This window comes from Anolis carolinensis, unplaced genomic scaffold (genome assembly GCF_035594765.1).
Source record: "Anolis carolinensis isolate JA03-04 unplaced genomic scaffold, rAnoCar3.1.pri scaffold_8, whole genome shotgun sequence".
Taxonomy (NCBI): Eukaryota; Metazoa; Chordata; class Lepidosauria; order Squamata; family Dactyloidae; genus Anolis; species Anolis carolinensis.
Genome location: NW_026943819.1, coordinates 2,031,527 through 2,057,214, shown reverse-complemented (window position 1 = coordinate 2,057,214; position 25,688 = coordinate 2,031,527). Strand labels below are relative to the sequence as shown.

The following is a 25,688-nucleotide window of genomic DNA, read 5'->3' as shown; positions in this document are numbered from 1 at the left end:
TAATAATAAAAATAGAGTAAAATAAATGCAATACTAACAATAATAATAGAGTAAAACATTAAATGTAATAATACCAATAAAAATAGAGAAAAATAAGAAATGTACCATATATACTCGAGTATAAGCCATTTAAAATAATAAATGTAATAATACCAATAAAAATAGAGAAAAATAATAAATGTACCATATATACTCGAGTATAAGCCATTTAAAATAATAAATGTAATAATACCAATAAAAATAGAGAAAAATAATAAATGTACCATATATACTCGAGTATAAGCCAGCCAGGACCCTCAGTCAAGTATAAGCCGAGAGGGGCTTTTTCAGTCCTAAAAAAGGGCTGAAAAACTAGGCTTATACTTGGGTATATACAGTAATTTAATTTTTCTCACATTTCTGCCAACACATGGAGGCCTTGAGGTGTCTTTCTAACTTCTCCTGAAGACAAAGGCATCAGCCAAGCCATCCTTTCTTTGGCGCATTTTCTAGCCCCTGGAACTTGTCAATCCTCTGCTCCAATGGTTTTCCTAAACCACTGGGCTCACTTCAGTTCTTGCACCACAACAATGACGCACAAAAAGCCTGGCAAGAGCTGAAGAGCATGAAGGAAAGATGCTCTCATTCCAGAGAAGGAAAGGTGTCCCTGAGTGAGAGAGACTGTTACCTCAATGGTCTTCTGCTGGTCGATTCCCAGGCTGTGCATCAACCGCAACACTTGCTCGTTGTACTCCCCAAGGGAAGGCTCGTTCTCCTGCCCCGGAGGGTAGAGAACCGGCCTCTGGACAGGGACCTCCACCAGCATCCACTTGTGCTCCTTAATCTGCGCGATGGTCAGCCTCTTGGAAGGGTCCAGGACCAGCATCCTCCGGATAAGGTGCTCGCACTCTGCAGAGAAGGAACGGAAAGGATCAGCTATTTGGATCTCTGGGCAACAACGTCAGCAGCCGCTACGGCAGGCATGGGCAAACTTTGGCCCTCCTCTAGGTGTTTGGACTTCAAGTCCCACCATTCCTAACAGCCTCAGGCCCTTTCCTTTTCCCCCTCCGCCGCTTAAGCGGCGGAGGGGGAAAAGGAAGGGGCCTGAGGCTGTTAGGAATGATGGGACTTGAAGTCCAAACTCCGAGAAGAGGGCCAAAGTTTGCCCATGCCCGCGCTATGGGATTCGGGAAACTGAACTCCAAGCTCCAAATTTCATCAAACTGGAACAGGATCTAGTCAAAAGCCCTCGCTCTCTCTACGACTGCTTTTGTGCCCTTTGATACGAACTCCGTACATGGCTTGAAAGGCAATTCACGCTTTCCTGAAAATAATTTTTTTAAAAAAATACGCCTAGATCTCGACAAAGGCCAAAATGCATTTTCCCCACAGGTGAACCATCAGAGGGAGCAGCACTATTATTTCTCACGGCAGTCGCAGCGCAAGGAATAATCGTAATGCTTTCGCACTCATGGGGTCGATACGTCTTCACAAAAGCACCGCGTCGTCAAGGGCCAACAATGCGTCAGGACGAGATTAGAAAAGGCTTTTTAAAATTTTACAGCTAATGCGTCACAGGGATCCTGTGGCAGAGGACGCTGCGTTGTGCCCCAAAACACAGCTCCCTGGCCATGTATGTGTGTATGTATATGTATATGTATATGTATGTGTGTGTATACACACATACATATATATCCACACACACCTTCTTGATGAGTTCATATGTGAAGAACATATTTTAATTTAGTGTCATCTAAGTAGGAATGTCAGAAGGGGATTTAGTCATTTATAAGTTATATAAATAAACTTTTATTTATTTATTTATTTATTACATCACTTCTACTCTGCCCTTCTCACCCATCAGGGGACTCAGGGCGGCCTACAATACAAACATACACATCAGAAAAACAGTTTACATCAAATTTAAAAGTCTTTCAAAATTTAAAATTAAAATATACATTAAAAACCTGCATAATTGTACATTTAAATAAAGTTATATAAAGTTTTGTAATAATAATAATAATAATAATTATTATTATTATTATTATTATTATTAGAAACACAATAAGATGAGTCCACAGCAGACACTCTGCTGGTTGTTGTATTGGATCACATGTCGGACACTTCCCAAGTGTCTAGGACTATTATTATTATTATTATTATTATTATTATTATTATTATTATTATTATTATCGCACTCTGCACTTGCCCTATAAGCCTTATATATCACCTGTCACATCAGCACTTTTAATCTTGTACCCATTACTCTGGCCCGGCCCAGTTCTATTGTGTTTTAGCGTATTGTTATTGCTTGTGGTTTATACTGTTTTAATTCCTTTTAATTTGCCTTTGTTTTGTATTGTTATATTGTGTGTTGAGGCCTTGGCCTTTGTAAGCCGCATTGAGTCCTTCGGGAGATGCTAGCGGGGTACAAATAAAGTTTAATAATAACAATAATTATTATTATTTAGTCTCCCTTCAGTAGATCCCTGGCTTATATTTAAATGCTAGCCAAGGTTTCATCAAACTCTCAATTGCAATACATTTCAAACCCTAGATTGTTTCTATGGTTTGTCAAAACTAAACCACAAATCCTGGTTTATACTCAGCAAGTCTGCTCTTCAGCAGATCTTGAAACTATTCCTTTTTGGACTACAACTCCCACGCTTCCTTGCCAGCGTAGTTTGTGACGAGGGCTTAAGGTCAATTGCCGTCTTCCCATCATATTTCCCCCTTAAGTTCTGGCTTTCTGGCATCTAAAGCCATCCTTAAGCTCCTTTTTAATGTTCAAAATGGTTACTGTTCTGATCTGAGCATCCATTTTTCTTAATCAGACTGACAAACTGGGATTGACTTCAGAATTCTATATGTCCGTCCTTCCTCCTCTGCATCCTCGCCACAATGACGCTGCATAACTAACACAGGGAAATTGAAATCTCTCCGCAACAATGGCATTACCTTCGGACATGAAATAGGGTATCCGGAATCTTCCTTCCAGAACCCGCTGCCTCAGGATGGGGAGGGTTGGACCGTCAAAAGGCAGGGCTCCGCAGACTAAAACGTAGAGGACAACACCCATGCTCTGGAAAAGAAGGAAACGGAGGAGTTCTGGGCTTGCCTCTAAACACAGGCCAATGCAGATCCTCAGGAGTTAAGGTCCAGATCTACCCCCAAACCAAAGCCTCATCTACATCTTAAATGTTTACAAATGCAGTAACTATCCAAAATATGATTTGAGTCCAGGCCATGCTATCTTCTAAGAGAGATCTTTGAGTACCGTTCCATAATCTCATTACTTTCAAGGTAAGCAAATGCCTTCTTGGTGAATGCTCCCAGGTTGGACTTGCTTCAAAAGGGAGGAAATGACATTTATAACCCAGGAACAAAAACCATGTTACACAATGTTATGAAACCTGGAATGGACTGACAGAGCTAGGGCAGCGCCTTCTCCATCTGTTCTATGTCTGTGATCCAAAGAGACACTTGTGGTTCTGCTTAACCAGCTGGATCCATCTGGAAGTGACACCTCCATATTTGTCCTCCATTACAGTGTTGTCACCACATTTGGTAGATGACACATCAAGTGGGACAACACCAACCCTCTCAACAGCACGACAGGGAGACTTTCCTTCATACAATTCCGAAGACCAAGCAGCAGAGATACCAGCTTACATCCAATGGATAGCTCCAATTAGAGTAGATCCACTGAATCCAGCAATGACTGTATTGACTCAGTGGTTGAATGGCCAGCCAAGACATAGATCCATTCCATTGATTCAGTGGATCTACTCTGAGAGCACGAATATACTCTCAAAGGCTGTAGTTATGTTCTAGCAAAACTGAAAAACCTTACCATCACTTCTGCAATTTTGGAATAGTAAACTAATAATACTGACGAAGGAGGTTGGAGTCAAGACGTTGGCTTTACTCACAAAAAGTGCAAACCATCTTGATCAGAAGTATGAGTATGCTCAAGCCGCGTATGAATCCCACCCCAAATTCTGCATGAAAACGCAAATCTGATCCACTCCAGTCCCCAACTTGAAAAAGCTTAGGGGAAAAAAATCCTTGCGAAGGTCAGGATAAGAGCCCCGGATCCTGATTTTATGCAAAGCCCGTTAAAGAGTTATTACATAAGGCGGGAGAGGGAAGAGGCAAAGTCAAAGTATCAAAGATATGCTGACAGCTGAGCTCTCTTTCGGATGGATGTACATTATCTAAGAGCGCGAGTGGACGCTGTAAAATCTGTGGCACCTCTGAGAGGGACAGGGCTATATATGCCAATTGTCCAAGTAGTTTTACTGCCCTGTCTCTGTTCTCCTTGGCAGGAGTTGTTCTGGCTCAAACAGATTTGGGGTGATGGCGATCGTGGCTATTCATCCCGATCCCCTCATTATAGGAGGAATGCGGACTGCTCTTTTTGGAAAGACAACATACTTCTATCACTTCTGATGTTGTTTCTGCAGCTCTTTTGTGAGCAACCTGGCAAAGTCAGCCACTTTCGCAAACATCTCCCCAACCTCTGCTTGTCCGAGCCCATCCTTGCCTCAACCGCGTAAATCTCTGGGTGCGGACAGGGCGTGCACCAGGTTCACTTGGAAGTTACAGGGCAACAAGGCAAGATCTGTTCCTTTGATGCCTGTTGTTGGGCTGTGTTTATCCATCAAACAACGTGGATGTCTCTTCACATGTCGGAAGGCAACGCTCCCCCCAACTTGGGCCCTGCCTTGTTTCTAAAGAGAACGAATGCCAATTCCAAGGCAGAAGATTGTGAGCATTTGCAAACCTCCCACTGTGGGATGACCACGGACCCAATGGATCTGTACCTGAGAAGATAAAACATTTCCTAGCCTCAACGACAGCAAACCCGTCCAAAAACTGCTGAGCTAAGCGTCAGTGAAATATCCCTCCTGGCACGTCTCTGCTCCTACCCTAAATCCGGCCCCGTAAGCGGCTGCAAAACCCCGCTGTGAGGACGGCGTTGCTAATACTCAGAGACACTAAGACCCAATTAGAAGGAGAACAAATGAGGAGCAGCATGCTTGACAATGCCTTAAGATGTTTAAGGGCTCTGGCTCAGCATATTCTCCCTCTCTCATCCCTGCACTTTGCGAGACTTCCTTGCCACCCCGAGAGCCCCTTGCCATTAAGCGAACACGCACACATCGCGCACACATCGCGCACACACGCTCATTCGGGCTCCTCTGCATGCACCTGCCTGCAGCGAGAAACAGGCTGTCCGCTCCACAAAAAGAGGGCAGATAACAGCCATGTGCAAATGACTCAGACAACGCCTCTGGCGCTGGAGAGGATTTGGTTTGAACTCCAACGGCAGGAGGGATTAATGCTCAGAAGCACAGCATGGCTGGCCTTGTGCAGATTCGGGAAGGAGAGGGTCAGCTCTCTGCCTCCGCTGAATTATTTCCCGTCTCACAATAATGGCCCAGATCAGAGGGCGGCTTCAAAGATATCCGACTCTGCCGCAGAAAGAGGCAAGAGCAACGGATCCATGGGCCGGCAAAAGAAAAGGAGCCAAAGGGAAGGAGGGAGCGGTTTCTTTACTTAATATGGTGGAGATACCCAAATATCCAGCTGCGGACCCTCGTACTGCTGCCCTTCGAAGACCTCGGGGGCTGCGTAGGGGGGGCTCCCGCACCACGTCGTCAGGGGCTCGCCGCTCTTGTAGAAGTTGCCAAACCCAAAATCTGGAAGGAAAGAAAGAAATGCTTTTAAATAAAATGTTGAAGGTCTTCAGCATTTAGTAGTTTAGGTGAACAAAATGGGAAGGGGCTTAGCCTTTATATACTCCATGGGCCCTCTAGACTTCAAGAGACTTTGAAGGACTTTGAAGGTCACACTTCTTTGTTGGTCAACATTTGACAGTTTAAAGCACAATGGAAAATCTCTTGACTCTAATAAAAGTCTTGGAAAGCTTTTCTACTCAAGAAGAAAAGGAGGCCCAGTTTGTCCCACCATTGTACCCCTTCTGCCCACATGGGAAGTGTATTAATTGTATGCCCTGGCTGTCAAAAATATACCTAAAGAGTATGTGATATCTCTTTCTTTTCATTTTCATCATCTTGGGAGCTGTAGTCATCAACAACTGAAAATATCTTTCAGTGCTCTATGGAAAAATGTTAGTCTGTCAGCTATTGGCTGTTGGCCTGCAAGGAGCATTTAGGCACCAATGTGGCTCTGATAATAAAATGCCATAAATGTGGCAGGGGTCTTTGGCAGAATAGGGGGAAACTCCCATCCCAAACTGACTCCAAACGAATGTACTGCACTTTATTTGTCATCTTGAATGTACAACTTATAATGTGCACTTTAGCTTATCTATGACTGCAACCTTGCTGGTTTTAATTCTGTGTTTTTAATATGTTTTATTAAGCGTGTTTTTATATCTTATGTTAATGCTCAGATTTTATAATTGGTGTATGTTTTTGTTTATTGATGTATTGTACACTGTTATTGCTTTTATTTGATATTTTATTTGATATATTTGAGTCTTGGGGTCTTGATGAAAGGCTGCCTGAATCACTGGAGCTCCTGAAGACAATGAAGTACTGTCTGTGCCTCGGCTGAAGGAGCGCTTCTTATGCCCTCGGGCTTTCTTGGATATCAACAACAGAGGCTCATCTCACACGGTTTCAAAGGCAAGGCTAACAGCTGAAGCAAGGGCAACCTGGTGATGGCCACATGCCCTGGACCAATACTGCATAGTCAATGCCTCTGGGGGGTCTTTGATTGCCTGCTCTTAATTGAAAGCATTAAAGATACTGAAGAAACGACACTGAAGGGTACTCCCTGCTTGTGGAAAAGCATAGTCTTTGGGGAATATGGACTGGAAAAGTCTTAGGAACCTTTTCTGAAGGTGCGTGGATCAGCTTTTAACCTTGACCAGATTTCCATTTGCCTCGTCTTGCCCCATTCTTCTTTGATGGGGGCTAAACTTTATCCTCTGCTTTGAGGAGGCCTCTCTGGGGCATTCAACACTCCCACCAAGAACCTGCAGCTGAATAACAGCCAGTTGGCATCTGAATGGGCAAACTCCAGCCCCGCTGTACCTCTCTGCAGCTCCGCTTCTAATTCATCGAAGTCCTGGGGTGCCTTAAAAGCAGCTAAAATGCCTACCTACATAGTCAGAACAGCTTAAAAGGGCAGAAATGTATGGATCCAGTGCGGAGAGGAGGCGAACAATTCAGGCCCTTGGGGATGAGGACACAATGGAGGGAAAGCAACAGCCTGTTCTCGCCCTTTTGCCGTTGAAAGTCTCCCGTGCCGCTAATGTGGAGGAGGAAACAAAAGTGCAAGAGGGCGTTGATTTGAACCCAGAGGCACATTCCCAACTCTCTCTGCACTTTACTCTGTCGAATGCACAGCAGACCTGCATTTCACCAGCATAACATTTGTCTTACTATTAGCATAGCGAGGGGGCTTAGCTTCTCACTTAATGGCCTCTCTAAAGGAGCTGACCTTAAAAAAGAATAAAATAAAGCAACCCAAACCAAACCATAACAAAAACTCCAAAGTACATAACTCAAGCTGGCTCCTTGAAGAAAGCCATTCCTAACAAAACAAGGAGCCCATTGCCTTCTGGTGGGGAAGAGTTTCTTTGTGGAGTCCGGGGAGTTTTATGACTGAATTTCAAACAGTGGGAAACAGAGGACTGTTGGTTTAGCCTTATCTCCCATCTGAGTTGTTCAGAAGCATGTGAGAGCCATGAGGAGAGGAGGCCCGGGCATGGACCAAGGTCTCTCTGTTCCAGCATTGGGCATAGTGCCTTTGGGTGGAGAAAGAGAGTCCATGTTCACTTGGCATGACCTGGACCTCCCAGACCACCTTCTGCCATCTCTGCTTCTCTGTATGGTCCAAAGATAGGGAGCAGATTAAGCCAAAACTCGGGACTGAAGTGGCTTCAGGGCAAAATCATCTCCTGGGTGAAGGTTGACCCAATGTTTGGGGAGCCAATCCCAAAGCTCACAGGCGTAGCATATGTCTTTTTGAAAATAATTTGGGAAAAGAAATTATGCCTTGCCCCACCTTAGCCACAACATTTACAAGACAGATGGGACCCATGATCTACCATTAATTCAAATGGCCTGAGTTGACATGAGAGGTGTGTCTCCCCACATATTTGGATGATCTCTTCATGACACCAGCAAAAATGTACCTGAAATACAAGTACCACGCAGCTTGTTTACTGTCTATTATTTTTAATCCTTTGTGTGGAATGTCAGAACGTTATCAAATGTAAATAGGGAACTGCTTGTCTCTTAGGGTGTTTTTCCTTTCTGCACAGACTTGTACACAACTATTCATTTAAGGTGCACTGCAAAATATCTATATTATCTTCTTAGAAACAGTGCAGATAAGAACCCAACAGGATAACCAGGAAGGTGAGGTCACTGCTCTTCAGGAATCCTACCCCTCCAACATGAACCTTGAACATCTAGCATTGCAGAGACTTAAATCTTCAGTCGAATATTTAGAAATACATCGGAGCACCTGAAGAAATGGGACAAAACAAGGTTCTCACGGGAAGGCCAGCACAGCAAACAGGGCTCTTTCAGGTGTAAATGATTGTCCATGTTTCACTCTTTGCAATGTGACAAATTTGGAGACTGAAGGAAAATGTTGAGCGATGGAGCAGAATTCCCCCAGATAAATCCCTGCTGTTGGAGTAACAATTAAAAGAATGAGGCTGTTGTTAGGAAAGTTGGGGCAATTGGTTTGGAGTAGTATTAAGGCAGCTTTCCATAGGCCTTGGTCTATCTTTCTGCCTCAACTGCTTTCTGAAAATACTAAACACACCAGCTTTGTCTACACAAAACTTGGGATTTTTTTAAAAGGGTCTTCCCTGGACTGCACGAGGAAGGGGGGAACTTTGATCCAAGAAAAAAAGAGCAAATGATGTAAACTGAGAGTCATTTATGAAAGGGGATCTGGGCGCTATCGCAAGCCACCTTCCTTGGCGTCACAGGAGAGATGCGTGGCTCTTTTGTTATTAGGTAATGAGAGCAACGCATTCATGGCAGGGAGAGGTGCAGATATAAGGAAAGGTAGGAGAGGGAAAGAGGGAAGGAGGGAGGGAGGAATAAACCTGACCCGCCGCAGGGGCTGAATACTGATCACCGACTGCCGGCCTCTGACGTCAATGCGAGTAACACAGTCCACCGGCAGAGGAAAAGAAAAGCGGGGGGAACAAGGCTGCCTGTCCACGCTTTCAGAATAACAGTCTCCCGCACCTACTTTCCATCGAACCACCCAAATGCCATCAAATCCCAGGGAACCTCTGCTCTGCCAAGCATCGCCCTTTTGTGCCCGCATCTCCGCTGGGCTTTGCCCTTCCTGACCTTTCAAGAGGCTGACACAGACTTTCGGGAACGAGCCAGGAGCGCACAAAAGAGCATCTCCGGAGGCCGCAAAGGACTGCAATTACAATCATCAGCTCTGGCCTGCATCACCTTTTCCTTTCCCCAAAAGGTCTCAAGGAAGCAAAGGAAACAGCCTTCTCATTTTCGGAGGATTGTGGGAGACAGTTCCCCTCTTTATAGAGGCCTCCAGATGCCCCACAAAACACTGCACAATCCAGTCAGAGGAATATTCTTTTGGAGAGAGAAATAACTCAGTACCATATGAGTCTCCAAAAAGGAAGTCTCGGTTGGTCTCCCTCTTTGATCTATTTTTGCCCGCAGGAAAAGACCTTTTGCTTTAAACAGGCCTCCAGTTCTGAACTGTTTGCTTGCTATACCTAATCTGTGCTTTTCACCAGTAACTGTTGCTAACTCAAGTCTCAGAGTCTTGCCTTGAGTCTCAGAGATGGGAAAAAAGTCAGGGCATAATTTAATTACCGTATATACTCAAGTATAAGCCGATCCGAATATAAGCCGAGGCACCTAATTTTACCACAAAACAACTGGGAAAACATTGACTCCAGTATAAGCCGAGAAACCAATAAAATTAAATTAATTGAGGCATCAGTAGTTTAAATGTTTTTGAATCTTTACATCAAACTGTAATTTAAGATATGACTGTTCAACTCTGATTAAATCATTATTTTCATCTTCTTCAATGTAAATGTGCTTATGTATCCTTTTAATAATAATAGAGTGAAATAATAAATGTAATAATAATAATAAATGTTATAATAATAAAAATAGAGTAAAATAAATGTAAAAGTAACTACAATAATAAAGTAAAATAATAAATGTAATAATAATAATAATTAATAGAGTAAAATAATAAATGTAACAATACCAATAATAATAGAGAACAATAATAAATATACCATATATACTTGAGTATAAGCCAACCTGAATATAAGCCCACCAGGACCCTCACCCGAGTATAAGCCGAAGAGGGTTTTTTTTCAGTCCTAAAAAAGGGCTGAAAAACTAGGCTTATACTCGAATATATACAGTAATGTATTAATGAATTAAAATAATGACAGAGTGAAAGAAGTGTTGGATTTAAATCCTGGGACGCACCTCAGCACTTGGGTTTATGACTTCCTGGAAAATTTATCTCATAGGATTATTGGAAGAAGTAAAACCAAGGATGCTCATCAAGGAAAAGCAGGTTTCCTCATCAATGCAACCTTAACCCAAGACAAGCTGTGAGCATTTAGGACACTGTGACTGAGTACACAGATTTCCAATGGTGATTTCTTCACCCATGATGTCATCTTAGAGGAGACAGAGGACAACGAGCACCAGTTGCGTCATTGCAGACAAAAATATCCTCCGTGTTTGCAGCAAGATCAGACCAAGGCCTATCCAGTCCCGCGTTTTGTCCATGCAGTGGCCAGCTCCACATTATGCTGACTCTCATGGTGGATGTGGCACATAATCATCTCGGGTACAGGTCAATGATCCTCCCCTTTTCAAAACTATCCAAATTTGCAACCATTTGTATGCCAACTAATTCCATAGTTCAACTATTTGCAGCACAATATGGGGGAGAATACAAGGAGATAAGGATGACTGAGTACATCTGCCCAAAAGGATGCCAGAAGCATTTATGACTTGATTCTCAAACCAAACTGACTCACGTTAAAAACAGCTCATGCTACAAAGAGAGTCCGAACTGCACAATGTTACTGCTTAAGGTACTCAAAGAGTTAGAGCTTTAAGCTTGTCTTTTCCCCTCTTTTTTCTTTCCTGCCCTCAAGAGATTTTCAAAAGGATGACCTGTGTACATAAACCCATTTTAGCTCGAACTGCAAACCATATACGATGAGAAACAGAAACACTTCCCCTTTCCCAGCTTCTGCTTTCCAATGTATAACTCATCACAGCAGGGAAGGAAAAGGTCAGAGGTATTCTAAGGGAACGCATCAGGAAAAGACTGCTCACAAGCTCTGCTTTGTCTGTTCGTGATCTAATTTACTGCAAAGGTAAACCAGCAAAAAAAAAGAAAAAAGATTTTTTTTTCCTGTAAATGAAAAACATGTTCCGAGATCCTCATAAGCAGCTATTGGTGTTGACTGCAGAAACGTTGAGTCGTACTTTCCTCCAAATCTTTCAGTCTTAAGATTTAGTGCTCCAGCGCTTTATCGCCCATTGATTTTCACTAAACTGTTGCTCAATACATCACTGGCAACCCATTCCCCCTGCCCAACATCGATCACGTGGGATTTATTGGCACGGGTGTCCTGAGCGCACTGTTTGCCAACTGTAAAGCAGGGAATGATTTCGAAAGGAAGGGAGAAACCCCTCCGTAACACTCATCAATAGATGGGCCAAGCCGTGTGCGCGTTTCCTCTGTACCAGCGCAAGTCATTATGTTCCCGTTTCCAGGGAGCGTTTGATTCCAGCACTATTCATTTTCCAGAGCGATTCTTGCATTCGAGAAGAGGGATGTTTGCAACAAGCAGAACTGACTGCAGTTTGCCTGCCTGCCTTCCTTCCTGCCTTGCAGTAGCTGTTCTTATATGCTGATTCTTATGTTTTATTGAATTGTTTATATATTGTTATGTCTTTTACATTGTCTGTAACCACCTGGCCCCATGTAAGCCGCCCGAGTCCCTCTGGGGAGATGGGGGCAGGGTATAAAAATAAAGTTGTTGTTGTTGTTATTATTATATTATTGACACAATGACATAGTATGACACAGCAAACAAGATAGATCTGCTGGATTTCATATCACAAAAGCACAAGTCGAACACTTCCCAAGTGTTTAGGACTGAGTGATGTATTTTTGGATGATGTGCGCAGATCCCAGTATGGTGGCCTAATAATAATAATTATTATTATTATTAGTAGTAGTAGTAGTATTAGTATTAGGAAAGGCTGAGATGCCTTATATTTGCATCCCTCCCAGTATGTCTTTTGTGGAGCTTGAAAAAGTCTGGAAGAGTTGTGTTGTCGAAGGCTTTCATGGCCAGAATCACTAGGTTGCTGTGAGTTTTCCGGGCCACATTCCAGAAGCATTCTCTCCTGACGTTTTGCTCACATCTATGGCAGGCATCCTCAGAGGTTGTGAGGTCTGTTTGAAACTAGGCAAGTAGGGTTTATATATCTGTGGAATAATATCCAGGGTGGGAGAAAGAACTCTGTCTGTTGGAGGCAAGTGTGAATGCTACAGCTGGCCACCCTGATTAGCATGGAATAGCCTTGCAGCTTCAATGCCTGGCTGCTTCCTGCCTGGAGGAATCCTTTGTTGGGAGGTGTTAACCGGCCCTGATTGTTTCTTGTCTGGAATTCCCCTGTCTTCTGAGTGTTGTTCTTTATTTACTGTCACAGCCTATTATCTGAGAACACAGAAATGCTGGACCACTCTCACAACCACCATGTCAGGCTACACAGAGAAGCCATTGAAATCCACAAGCATCTGGACAATTTCCACAGCCCGGAAAAACTCACAGCAACTCTACCAGACTTTTTTTTTTTTACTCCAAGCAGGCTCAGCTGCTTCAAAATGTTCCACGTCTGAGCATCCCTTGGTTTTGAAAATCTGCTCTGAGAATCCAAGGAGTTTTTTCTTATTATACCGAGGACCAAAAAAAGAAAAGAAAATTATCCCATTGCAAGGAACATCTGCTGTGTCTAAATTTGTAATTAAAACTAAACCAAGCGTGCTAAAATAAACCGGAGAGCTTCCATTTCGAGCGCCTCCTTTAATACTGGAGAATTATTTGATTAATTTGATTGTAACCTGCACATCTGGCAGCGCTAATCTGTTGTCACGACACACACACTCACGAAAAAATGGGTAAAACCTCCCAAATCAGTGTCATTTTCTAAAAAAGAGAAAAGGAAGAAACGTAAGAGGGGCTGTGCCAAATATTCTGAATTAAGTGCAATGCAAACAGGATAAACCCGGCATAGGTCAATTTGGGCCCTCCGGGTGTTTTGGACCCCAACTCCCACCGTTCCTAACAGCCTCAGGCCTCTTGCTTTTTCCCCTCGGCCGCTTAAGCGGCCGAGGAGGAAAAGCAAGAGGCCTGAGGCTGTTAGGAACGGTGGGAGTTGGAGTCCAAAACACCTGGAGGGCCCAAGTTAGCCCATTCCAGGGTTAAACTGACCATCTCAACCCAGGCCACAGCTCAAAAGGGAAAAAAGAGATTGGGATACCTGCAATTTTAATATTCATGTTGTTATCAAGCAGGAGGTTTTCGGCTTTGAGGTCACGGTGCACAATCTTCCGGCTGTGACAGTATTCCACCGCAGAGAGGATTTGCCAGAACTTACGCCTGGCCTCCGACTCGCTCAAGCGGCCGTGGTTCGCAAGGTAATCTGTGGAAAGGAAGAAAGAATAATCACAAGGAGAGCCTATCAATTTCTACTATGCCATTTTTAAAAACTATTTTACTATTTTTACTATGCCATTGTGTATAAATGTGTTTTTATTCTGTTTTAATTTTTACTGTCGACGATGTGCGTTATGTATGTATTTTATTTTGTTTTATTACGATTACCTGGGCTTGCCCCCATATGAGCCGCCCCAAGTCCCTTCGGGGAGATGGAGGCAGGGTATAAAAATAAATAAATAAATTATTATTATTATTATTATTATTATTATTATTTCAAACATGCATCAAAGGTAGGCAGAAAGAACAAGAATAAATGCCATCGACCTTACTAGAGTCTCAACATTTCACCCATCCTTCATGATACTTATAGTCCCGAATGTTTCCCCTCTTTCCCAAAAAATAAGACATCCCCTGAAAATAAGACCTAGTAGAGGTTCTGCTGAATTGCTAAATATAAGGCCTCCCCCAAAAGTAAGACCTAGTAAAGTGTTGGTTTGGAAGCATGCCCGCCAAAGAGAACACCAGAGCATGCAGGATTGGTAAATGTACATACCATAGATGTTGTACATGGAAATAATGGTAGTAACAAGAAAAGATTTATAGGATTCACAGTTTGTCTAGTTATAACAACTACTACTGTACAGTATATAATAAATGTTCATTTTTATCAACAATAAATGTGAATTCTTCTTCATGGAAAAATAAGACATCCTCTGAAAATATGACCTAGTGCATCTTTGGCAGCAAAAATTAATATAAGACACTGTCTTATTTTCGGGGAAACATGGTAGTACAGATATCAACGTTGTTCTCTTCACCTACAACAGTGGTTCTCCACCTTCCTAATGCTGTGACCCCTTAATACAATTCTTCATTTTGTGGTTACCCCCCACATACAATTATTTTCGTTGCTACTTCAGAACTGTCGTTTGCTACTGTTATGAATCCTAATGTAAATATTTGATATGCAAGATGTATTTTCATTCACTGGACCAAATTTGGCACAAATACCCGATACGCTCAAATTTGAATACTGGTGAAGTTGGGTGGGGGGTGATTTTGTCATTTGGGAGTTGAAGTTGCTGGGATTTATAGTTCACCCACAATCAAAGAGCACTTTGAACTCCACCAATGATGGAATTGAACCAAACCTGGTACCCAGAACTCCCATGACCAATTGAAAATATTGCTGACAAAAGTTTTTAACCCATTGCCCCACTGGCACAGTATTTTGTTGTTATTGTGTGTCTTAATTGGGGGTTGCCTTGGCCTTTTCAGAGGCTGAGAGAGTGTGACTCATTCAAGATCATCCAGAGGCATAGTACAAACCGGCCCACACTTTCAGTGAATCAAGGAACAACTCTCAATGCACCCTTCTAAGCTGCAATTACATTACACCCCTTACCCTCAAGGCCTTGGTTGTTCTCGGCATAGAGATGATTGCAGACTTATTAATTACTGGAGGAAGTCTGCTTTCCGATGTGACGGATGACGGCCGGAGACCGTAATCCCCACATCGCTGGAGGGGAAAAGGAGCAGCAGAGAAAAACAACCTTCTACATCTTGGAACACGCAATAATTGAAGCTTAATATACCGAGAGAAGGAACAAACATTCTCCTCTGGCAATATTTCAGCAGCACATAAAATTGTCAAAAGAACAAATCTAATTTACAGGACCAGTTAAGCTGTTTGTTTATGATCAGAACGTAATGAGGGGAACTTGGCTAGCACAAAACCCACAAGGAATCAGGGCTGAAATCCGCCACGACCCACTCCTTGACAGATAAGCCGCTGCGCTGGACGTTTAACTGCCTCCGTCCCAAAGTAGGCGGCTTGGGAATCGGAAGGGAGACGTAGAGCGCTCCTTGGAAGGAAGGAAGGAAGGAAGGAAGGAAGGAAGGAAGGAAGGAAGGAAGGAAGGAAGGAATCGCGACCAAGGGCCCGAGGGTTACGCTAACCAAGTATTAGCAGACATGGGAAGGGAATGACAAACTTTCAGCTCAAAGCCCTGGGGCATTTTGCTGGTAGACATTTGGCTTTCTCAGAAGGGTATATTTAGCAGGAAGAATGGCCATGACTGCATGGCTCTGGAATCTCAGTTGTTTCCTAACGGGGTTTTCCAGAATATCAAACTGTCAGCATTCTTCTCCGCAAAGGGTTTCTCTTGCTCATGCCTCTTTTTCAGTTTATGCCAGAGCTGTCCAAACTTTCCATGTTGGTAACACTCTTTTCAGACATGCATACTTTCATGACACTTAAGCAGCTGAGGGGGGAAAGGAAAGAGCCTGGAGCTGTTAGGAATTCTGGGAGTTGAAGTCCAAAACACCGAGAACCCAAGTTGGCCCATTTCCTGCTGCAAAGTCATGAAAGTGCTGCTTCAAGAATGTTAGAAATACAGGGCAGAGCAATAGAATAAGCGCAAGAGGTGCATGATTCCAGAGACGAAGAAAAGATGGACAGACAGCTGCCAACACTGAGATAGAGGATAACCATAGTGCTTTTGCACTATATAGCAAACACCTTGGCAACAGAGGGAATCTGGGGAGCAGAGGACAGGCAGATTTCAAAGAAGGAACACGACAGACGGTGATTGTTGGTGTTAGTATGAAGAGAGAAAGGCCGTAAAGGAAAGGCGAGACATTTGTTTTGGATCGGTAGGAATCTGGGACACGTCGTCCTTATTTTGTTATTCTCTCTCTCTCTCTCTCTCTGGCTTTGTGCAAATATTCTCTCTAACAGGAACAAGCGGATGAGATGAAAAAGGTGGCCCATTCTGTCTGGGAGGGATTCCCATTCAACCCGTTTCCCCACGAGCAGCCACGTTGCAGCAAAACCCAGAGCCTTGTGGGCACCTGACAAGACTCATGCGTTTCGGACGGCTTCGGCTTTCATGCATTTCAATCCATGTCAGCCGGTGCTTGGAGTGTGATCCTGCCTTACAGGTTGACGTCAGCTGGTGTGTATGTAGCCACACACACGTAAGGAGGCTTGAAGGAATGGGGACGCCAAAGAGGAAGTGGGCTCAGAGGGGAAAAAAGGACGCCAGAGTCCTCTAAAGCGTCAAGAATAACACAAAATTTGAAAAAAAATCTGTTCCTGGTTTGAAAGTATTATTTCCTCTTTATTGTGCAGTACTAGCTTTGAAACCCAGACCCTCTGAATTTCCAGTATTTACTATTATTCAGATTCTAAACTGCTGCTGATATGTTTTATGTGGTTTTATGTGATATAATGTTTTAAATTACTGAATATCTTTTTAACCCATGTTTGACCAGTCTTGTCCCCATTTAAGCTGCCCCGATTCGAGGAGACGGAGGCAGGATACAAAAATAAAGCTATAATAATAATAATAATAATAATAATAATTATTATTATTATTATAGCTTTATTTTTGTATCCTTAATATTATTATTATTATTATTCTACATTGTAGTTCTGCTCCAGAAACTTTGTTTTCGTGGCTGCACAAGCTGGGTTGAATCAGCTGAGACTCTATGGCATATGCATTGATAAACTATAGCAAAATGTGCTGCAGGATGTCCCTCCCGCAAAACACAAAGTTTTGCCAGTTTAATCAACTTTTTCCAGGTTTTTGTGATCAAACCAATTACGAAAGGACTTTTATAACCCAGGAACAAAAATCGTGTTACACAGGGTAATTCATTTGTCAGTTTGAAAGAAGTCACAAGACTTTGTGGCTTCCATTACAATCTGCAGGAGTTATTTTCTAGAGATTGTGCGTGTTAATTATAATTATGTCTGGCATCTCTGTGGAAACTTTGGAAGGAAAAAAAAGCTTACTGGGGAATGTATGAGTTAAATGGCTGCAGTGGCTCAGAAGGTTAAACTGCTGAGCTCCTGACCTTGCTGATCGGAAGGTCGGCAGTTTGAATCCGCGGAGCAGGGTGAGCTCCCACTGTTAGCCCCAGCTTCTGCCAACCAAGCTGTTTGAAAACATGCAAATGTGAGTATATCAATACGTACTGCCCTGGCTGGAAGACTGGAGGTATCTACAGACAATGTCAGCTCTTTGGCTTAGAAATGTCAACAATCGCCTTTACTCCAAAGGAGATGTGGCCTGACCGAGCCAAAGTGAATCTCAAATTCAGGATTGCTTCCATCTCTGATGCTCAGCGAGTTCTCTAAGAGAGGCTTGTTGCTCCTTTTTCACTAGCTTGGGTTGCTAGGATAGGGTTTGATTCAGATCCTGCAAAGGAGGCAAGCTGGGTGTCCACTGCTAATTCTAATATCAATGGAGCAGTGAAGAATGACATGTGAAACCCAAGGGTGGTTTCGGACTGTCATTCATGATTCTGTATAAACACACAGTAAAATGGACTCTGAATTCCATTTTTTAAAATGTGCTCAGTCATCCAGAAGCACTTGGGGAGATCTTTCAGTGGAAAGAACTGAGGTCCCTCCCCACCAAAGCAGAAAAATGAACATACAAACAATGCTGCATAATATACTTGATTGACACTGGCGAGCTACTAATGCTGTGATAGGAATGAGCAATTCCTAAGCGCAAAGCTCAGCTGAATTCGCTTGGCGGAGGTCAAAGCTTTTGCTTTTTAAAATGTAAACAAAAGGAGATGATGTAATGATGGATGCAAGGCCTGCTCCTGTTTGTAATAATCTCGTCGTAAGATCTGATTAATGGTTTTACTTACGGATTTCAGTCAAACTGGTTATGCAATTGCAGCAGGCCGAATGGAGATGGCCTAGAAAATTTAATTTCTCAATAGCGACAGGTTTGGGAAGCCCCCGGCAAAAGCAAGCCAATTCTGACCGGATTAGTTCATTGACAGTCTGTCAGAAACGCATCTGTCCCTGCACCCCACATCTTTTTCCTTTTTCCCAATCAGGACGTCCCTTCTGTCTCTCTGGGGAAAATACAAAGAGTGCTTAATGTGTCAGGCGCGCATTTACATCAAAGGACGCAAGAGCCAAGAAATGAGTCGGGAAACTCATTTCCCCACTAAGAAGATGCACAAGAGCTACGTCCACAATTCTCTATCAAAGAATATTGATTCCGTGAACACCAACAAATCCCTCAAAGCAAAGGCAAGGCTTTGAAAAACAATGCCCCGTCAGGGCAAAACCTGCCTCCTCAGTGGAAAGTACTGGACTTTTCTCTCAATCCATCTCCAGAGGACCAGATATTGGTGAGAATCCATCTCCAGAGGACCACATGTTGGCAAGGATCCATCCCTAGAGGACCACATGTTGGCAAGGATCCATATCTAGAGGACCACATATTGGTGAGAATCCATCTCCAGAGGACCACATATTGACGAGATCCATCTCCAGAGGACCACATGTTGGCAAGGATCCATCCTTAGAGGACCACATGTTGGCAAGGATCCATATCTAGAGGACCACATATTGGTGAGGATCCATCTCTAGAAGATGGCATATTGGAAAGGATCCATCTCCAGAGGACCACATATTGGCGAGGATCCATCTCTAGAGGACCACATGTTGGCAAGGATCCAACTCTAGAAGGCTACATATTGGTGAGGATCCATCTCTAGAAGACCACATATTGGCAAGGATCCATTTCAGGATGACAACATATTGGTGAGGATCCATATCTACAGGTCCACATATTGGCGAGGATCCATACCTAAAGACCACATATTGGCGAGGATCCACCACCAGAGGACCACATATTGGCAAGAAACTGTATGTCATCTGTAATAGCACTAAGGTTTCTTCCTGGCTCTTTCATTACTGGTGTTCAGATGCACTGTTACAATCTTTTCATTTCATTCATTTTCTCCCTTAATTCCTTTATGAGCCTTTATTCTAACCTATGAAGTTCTGTTTCGGTTCTCATCTAATCTGATGATTATTGTGGACTGTTTTATGTTTTGAGCTGCTGTGAACGTCTTTGAACTGAGAGATAATAAAGACATTATGAAATAAAACAACACATTATTCTTGTATGAATAAATATAAACTAGCGGCCACAGACGGCACAGTAGAGACTGACAGTTTTATGACAGACAGCCCTTTCAACGATGGGCCTTGTTGATTATAATTAGTGTCAAGACATCGTTATAAAGCTGCACTAACTCAAGATGGTCAAAGTGTGGCTATTGGTGCTTTTCAGTCGCTGACACAAATCCAGGAGAAAATAGAGATGCTGGATGTCTAGGATTTGAAGCAGAAGGCAACTCGTTGGTTCTGATGACAGACGGCTATTCTACACGACACACCAGCTGGACCTTGCTCTAAGGAGATTTGGAAGAGCCGACTTCAAGATAATAATTTAAGCTGCAGCTTTCTCTCCAGGGACGATGACTTGCTTATTAGGGATATTGCAAGACCAAGTCTCAGGACTAGTTTCCCATTATATACAGCCAGGGGAAACTCCAATGGAAAGGGCCAATAACTCTTCTTGTGTCACAGAAACAGAGTCATAGAAATAGGCTTTAGTGCAGTTATGGGCCAACTTGCGCCCTCCAGGTGTTTTGGACTCCAACTCCCACCATTCCTAACAGCCTCAGGCCCTTTCCTTTTTCCCCTCGGCCGCTTAAGAACAGACAGAAAGGAGGTATGTTGTCTTGAAGTCCAGTTTTTGGTGCCTTGGAGATTGAGCTCGGATTCAGTCACAGTGGGGTGCTGTTGCCCCGTTCACTATGATGAAGAGCCATCAGAACTTCTTCCTTCCCCCTTCCTTTTGGTCACCTCATTTCTGGTCTTGTTCTTTATGGTACCGTAAAATACCGCCCCCACAATTTGCGGTACCTAATTTCTCTACTTACAACTCTAAGCTGTTTTCAAACTGCTTAGGGTAAACAGTAAGCTGGGCTTGACGGTCGGGTGCTCACCCTGACCGGGCTTCGAACTGGCCACCTTTCAGTTGGTAGATCTTATTACTGCTGGTGATTTCCCAGCTGTGCTACAGCCCAGCCTTTAAACTAGCTCAGAAATGAACAGGGAGTCAATACAGGTACACCAAACCAGTCATAATGTGATGGAAAACTTTTATTTAGCTCCCACAAACCCCGCCATTCAATACTAAGCAAGCCTTCTGAACAGTCTTCAAAGGCAGCCCTACGGAGAGTGCGTTGCAGTAGTCCAACCTAGAGCGCTCTCAAAAGACTTGGCCCTTTCAAGGAAGCACTCCACCCCCAGTTATATACTATGGTTCACATCAATAATCCTTAACTTTACACTCAAAAAGCAGCAACTACATCCTCCTTCGCTTTCCAGATATTAGTAAGCTACGCCTATCCTCTGACACTCGCGTTACAGACACGTTTCGCCTTCTCCAATTGCTCAGGGCAATTCAGTAGAAATCTGGAAACCTCCTCAGACTTGAGCAAAACAATTGCTGGAATCAAGAGGCCTTTCGCTTGGAAGCGAAGTGGCTTCCTGTCCCGCTCTCAGCAGTATGTTCCTTATTTGGAGGTAAAACATGTGGAAGAACTTGGAACGGGCTGGTATTTCCAAACACATGACCTAACAGAAATTAAGCACAAATCGACCATTCTGATTTTTTCCCAACAGGTATTTCTAAAGCTTTTTTTTACAAAAGCACCAGATCTTGGAAGCTAAGCAGGGCCAGTGTTGGTTAGTCCTTGGATGAAAGACCAGCAGCGAATGCCAAATGCTGTAGTCTATGTTTCCAAAGAAGGAACGGGCAAAACTACTCCTGAGTATCCTTACGTAACATCGACGAGACCACCGTAGGTCAAAAGGTACACTTGCAGTTGTGAACATCCAAGAAAATGTGTAAGGACACCCAGCATTGATTTGTAGGAGTGTTCTTCAAACAGAAACAACCAATCTCTGATGGAGAGGTCTGATAACTGCCCCAGAGCTTATTCCTTTTATGTCCTGCTGACTGAATATTTGAAGTACGTTTATAAAGCTTTTAAAACACTTCAGGTACAGGAGAGGGCAAGGAGGTCACTGAAAACAGTATCTTAGATAAGCAAAAGCTGCTGCTGTTGAAATCTCACTTTGCCTGCATACAGAATGTCTACGTGCAGCCAAGAAATGGGGTGCTGACACCCAGCTGGGTACTGAAAGGCATAGTTTTAAAAAGGGTTCAATGTTATAGCTTGTTGGGTTAAGAATCCAGCTAAATAATTTGGTTGGCATCAATAAGAGGAGGAAGCCCTTCAGCGGCACAAGGGAGTTTGATTTTCTTTGCCAGCTTTCGTTATCAATAGCAGGCTTGCTTTGGGGCTCTTATAAAACATTCTCGTGCACATCTGGTTGACCAACACCCAGGACGCCGCAAGGTACAGTTCAATGATAAGCTCCCAGAGCAAAAATACAGCACAGACAAACATGTTCAGGACTGCTGCCAGTTCAGCAAGGCTTGCTCTAAAGCAGAGGCATTAAGCAAACAGGAGGGCATTGCCTCCTGGCATCTCCACCTCCTCCGTTCGCCAATCCCTAAAGCCCTCTCCTCCAGCATGAATTTAGCTCCAGTCAGTTTTCTGTCAAAAGAGTCTTTCCTCCACCCAAAAATACTGAAAAATCAACACTGACGGTCTATCATTTATACTAGAGGCAGAGACTTCAGCAAGATTTTCCCCTTAACTGCTTCAGTGTCGCTTTCCCCTTCGTAGAATATCTCACCCAGATTAGCAAGCAGGCCGTTCCAGACCTGAAGCCAGGTTTCAGGAATGAATGCCGGTCTGCGTTCTGTTCCTGGATGATGTAACCGCAATGTGCTTAAGCCATGACTTACACAAACATACGATCTTTCAGACCTATTGTTGAGGAACGTTTTCGTGAAAGTCACCTCTGCTGCGCCCAGCACTTGGTCTTGTGACAACTGTTTGAGTTGAATTGCTTCTAGCTTTTTCAATTTTTTTAAACTGTGTTTTACTTGAATGGTTTTTAAACTGATTTATTTAGCTATTTGCAATTTGAACACTTCTAAGATTGCTTTAGGCCCCAGTCCTGGGAAAAAAGTGCGGGATAACAACAACAGCAGCAGCAGCAGCAGCAACAACACATGTATGGCAGGGGACTGAACTAGATGACCCTTGCAGTCTCTTTCAATTCTATGATTCTATGAACAACCATTGATGCATTTTGTTTAGAATTTCCTCATTTGTACATAAGAGGGAAACAACCACTTTCTAAAATAGCTCCTATTACTACAAATGGCTTGTAAATTCATTTCGTAAGTATAATAATATTATGGGTGAAGTTTGAACAGGCCCAACCTCAGGCTCACTTGACAACTCAGGTGCAGGCTGGAATACAACATAAAGATCAAGGCAGATTTCAACCTTATCTGGACCTCTGCATGTCTACCTGTAGGTATATGTGTCTGTATAAATATATATATTTAAGTGTCTGTCTGTGTGTTTGTGTGTAGTCTCCAAATCCATGCTGCCTTTGGCAATGTAGACATGGATTGCTATCTAGAATGCTAACGATAATTAGCCATCTCAAGCAAAGCAGCCGGTGAATTACAGGAAGCCTCATCTACATGACATGGATACAGCCCAAAAACAATTGCTGTGGGAAAAGATAAAGTGATAATGAACAGAAGAGTGTTGGTTTTGTCCTCGCACGCAGGTTGGTGCCCTCATTCCTGCATTTCCTCTCAGGAGACATCTCTGCAAACGCTGGAGAGAGACGCGCCGCGTCTGAGAGGGAACAACAGAGGATTGCTCAAATTTCACACTTGGGGACATGGGAAGTACGGATTGTCCCAGCATCAAGGCATTGAGTTTCCCAAACTACCCCCATGAACGATTTGAGAGGCAGCGAGAGACGCAAAGTAAAAACAGTAAGATATGAAACATACAGTGGGCTCACCCCATAGTCTGTCCCCCCCCCCCCCCCGAACACATAACTCCACATTATACAGAAATTGGTGTGATTAATTTACATTACACAGCCATATAATCCAATTTTTAAATCTATATTATCTGCTTTGAACTGAATTATACGAGTCTACATTTCCATATAAATCCAGCTCAAAGCAGATCATCTGGATTCAGACACTGGATTAGAAGGCAGTGTCGATGGGGCCTCGGGCACTGGTTTTCAAACATTTCAACAATTAGGCCATGACTCTGATGTCACTGCTTTATCCTGGAACATCCTCTCCTCCCAAATTAAAACACGTGGGTCTTTGGTCTCCAATCGGGTTTGGTTCCCCTATAGATGCCAAAATCTGGGGATGCTCAAGCCGCATTATATACAGCAATGTAGGGAAATAGTGCCCCTAATACAAAATGGCACAACCAAGGTTGAATGCGTTGATGCAGCATCTATGGATATAGAGAGCCAACTTGCAGGATTTTAAAGATACCACTCCATCATTTAACCAACAGGTCTGCAGATACCATGATACAACATGTGCCCAAAACATGTGATGTATGAAGATGTTTCTACGGCTGATCATCTGCTTTGCTTTGCAAAAAAACCAGAAGAGCCGCAAATCCTGGAAGGTATTCAAAGCCTTATCGTGTTCAGCCACCGCCCAAGATGGCTGGATTAAAGAGATTAAAACAGGTTCAAACCATGGTTCAGAAAGCCTTTTTCTAAAGACCTCAACCGCTCCCTCAAGCAACTAACTGAACAGAATATGACCCTCTTAACTGCATTTTCCCATATTCTTCTCTATCCTTCCTTACATTTAAGGAACCAGCACAGCAAGGATTTCTTAAAAGTTGAATTAGCTATTGCTTTATTATGCCTGAAGGAAACACTGGGTGCAGCATAAAGCAGATATAAATCTTCCACGTTTAAAATCAAAACAATCCCCAAATAATTCAGAGCACGCCGTCATCAAAATAAGCTAGCAAGCTATTTTTACTGTGAGATGGCTTACCGAATATTTCTCCATTTTTGGCATATTCCGTCACCAGGTACAACATACTCTTGGTCTCCATCACCTGTGGACAGAGAAGCCACACATTAGTTGAACTGGGCAAAAAGAGGGGAAAGAAGCAATTCCTAGAAACTCCTTTTTCTACTTTGTCCCCAAACACATCACAAGTAGCCACTAAAAGCTTCACCGCCGCTGTTTACTTAACGGGTTTACGATCAAGCTTCTCTAAACAAAGAGTAAGAGAAATTTACGTTTTCCAGGAATAATTGCAAAACGTAGGCAAAAGGTTCCGAGCCAACACTTGACATTTTGGAGAAACAGACACGAAGGATGCTGAACTGGGAGAAGTCACCCACAAAGTATCAGAATCATGGTGGTTTGCTCCTGTATTTTATTTGAGCCGTTTTCTTCTCGGTGTTGCTTTGTTTTGAATTTGTTTGCCATTTCCGCAAGCTTCTCTCTTGTTTGTCAATAGCCCTATATTTGATTCTTTTTGTCCAGCATTTGCCAACTGGTTCCCTTTGCTGGAAGGAAATTAGGATTATCCAAAATGTATAAAGAGTATTGAAAGAAAAAGATACTGTATTTATTCGAATCTAATGCATATTTACTGTACTGACTTGCATCTAGGGCCAGGCTGTGTCACAGCTGGTTAGTAGCCAGCTGCAATAAATCACTACTGACCGAGAAGTCATGAGATCGAAGTGGAAGTCGGATAAGCGGGACTCTACTGTATGTAATTATTCAACACACATTTGGTTTATGTAACAGTTGTAACATGTATCATGCATGTCCCCCCAAAAGGGTTACTTCATATTTAAAGAACACCCCCATTCAAGGCAGGTTTAAGGTGACTATTGGTGGAAACATTTCCAGAGGAAGGAATTCAATTGCTGTGCTGTTTTTGCTAATAACTCTTTCCTTTACTCCAATTTAGAAAAATGTTTGCATCCTTTTATTACAGGCAAAGAGTTTCAAACCCAGCGACACCTTTTGTGGCTTTGATCAAGGAAGCAGCGGAGGTGCATGACTCTAAAAACACCAGGAAATTCAGCAAGAATTCTCAGAATTCAGCAAACAAAAAGGCACGAATCCAATGGGGGGAAGCAACGACACTGACATTTCATCCTAGT

At 43.1% G+C, this 25,688-nt stretch overlaps 1 protein-coding gene across 1 annotated transcript in view; it reads right to left on the bottom strand.

Annotated features, from left to right (window-relative positions):
• sik2 (salt inducible kinase 2) overlaps positions 1–25,688 on the bottom strand; it is a 61,449-nt gene that overhangs the window by 23,740 nt on the left and 12,021 nt on the right. Inside the window, exons 3-7 of the mRNA XM_062960787.1 lie at positions 24,556–24,619; positions 13,557–13,718; positions 5,560–5,684; positions 2,938–3,061; positions 668–888 (exon numbers count right to left, since the gene is read on the bottom strand). Of these exons, the coding sequence (XP_062816857.1) occupies positions 668–888; positions 2,938–3,061; positions 5,560–5,684; positions 13,557–13,718; positions 24,556–24,619 (696 nt within the window). The remainder of the gene's footprint in view (positions 1–667; positions 889–2,937; positions 3,062–5,559; positions 5,685–13,556; positions 13,719–24,555; positions 24,620–25,688) is intronic.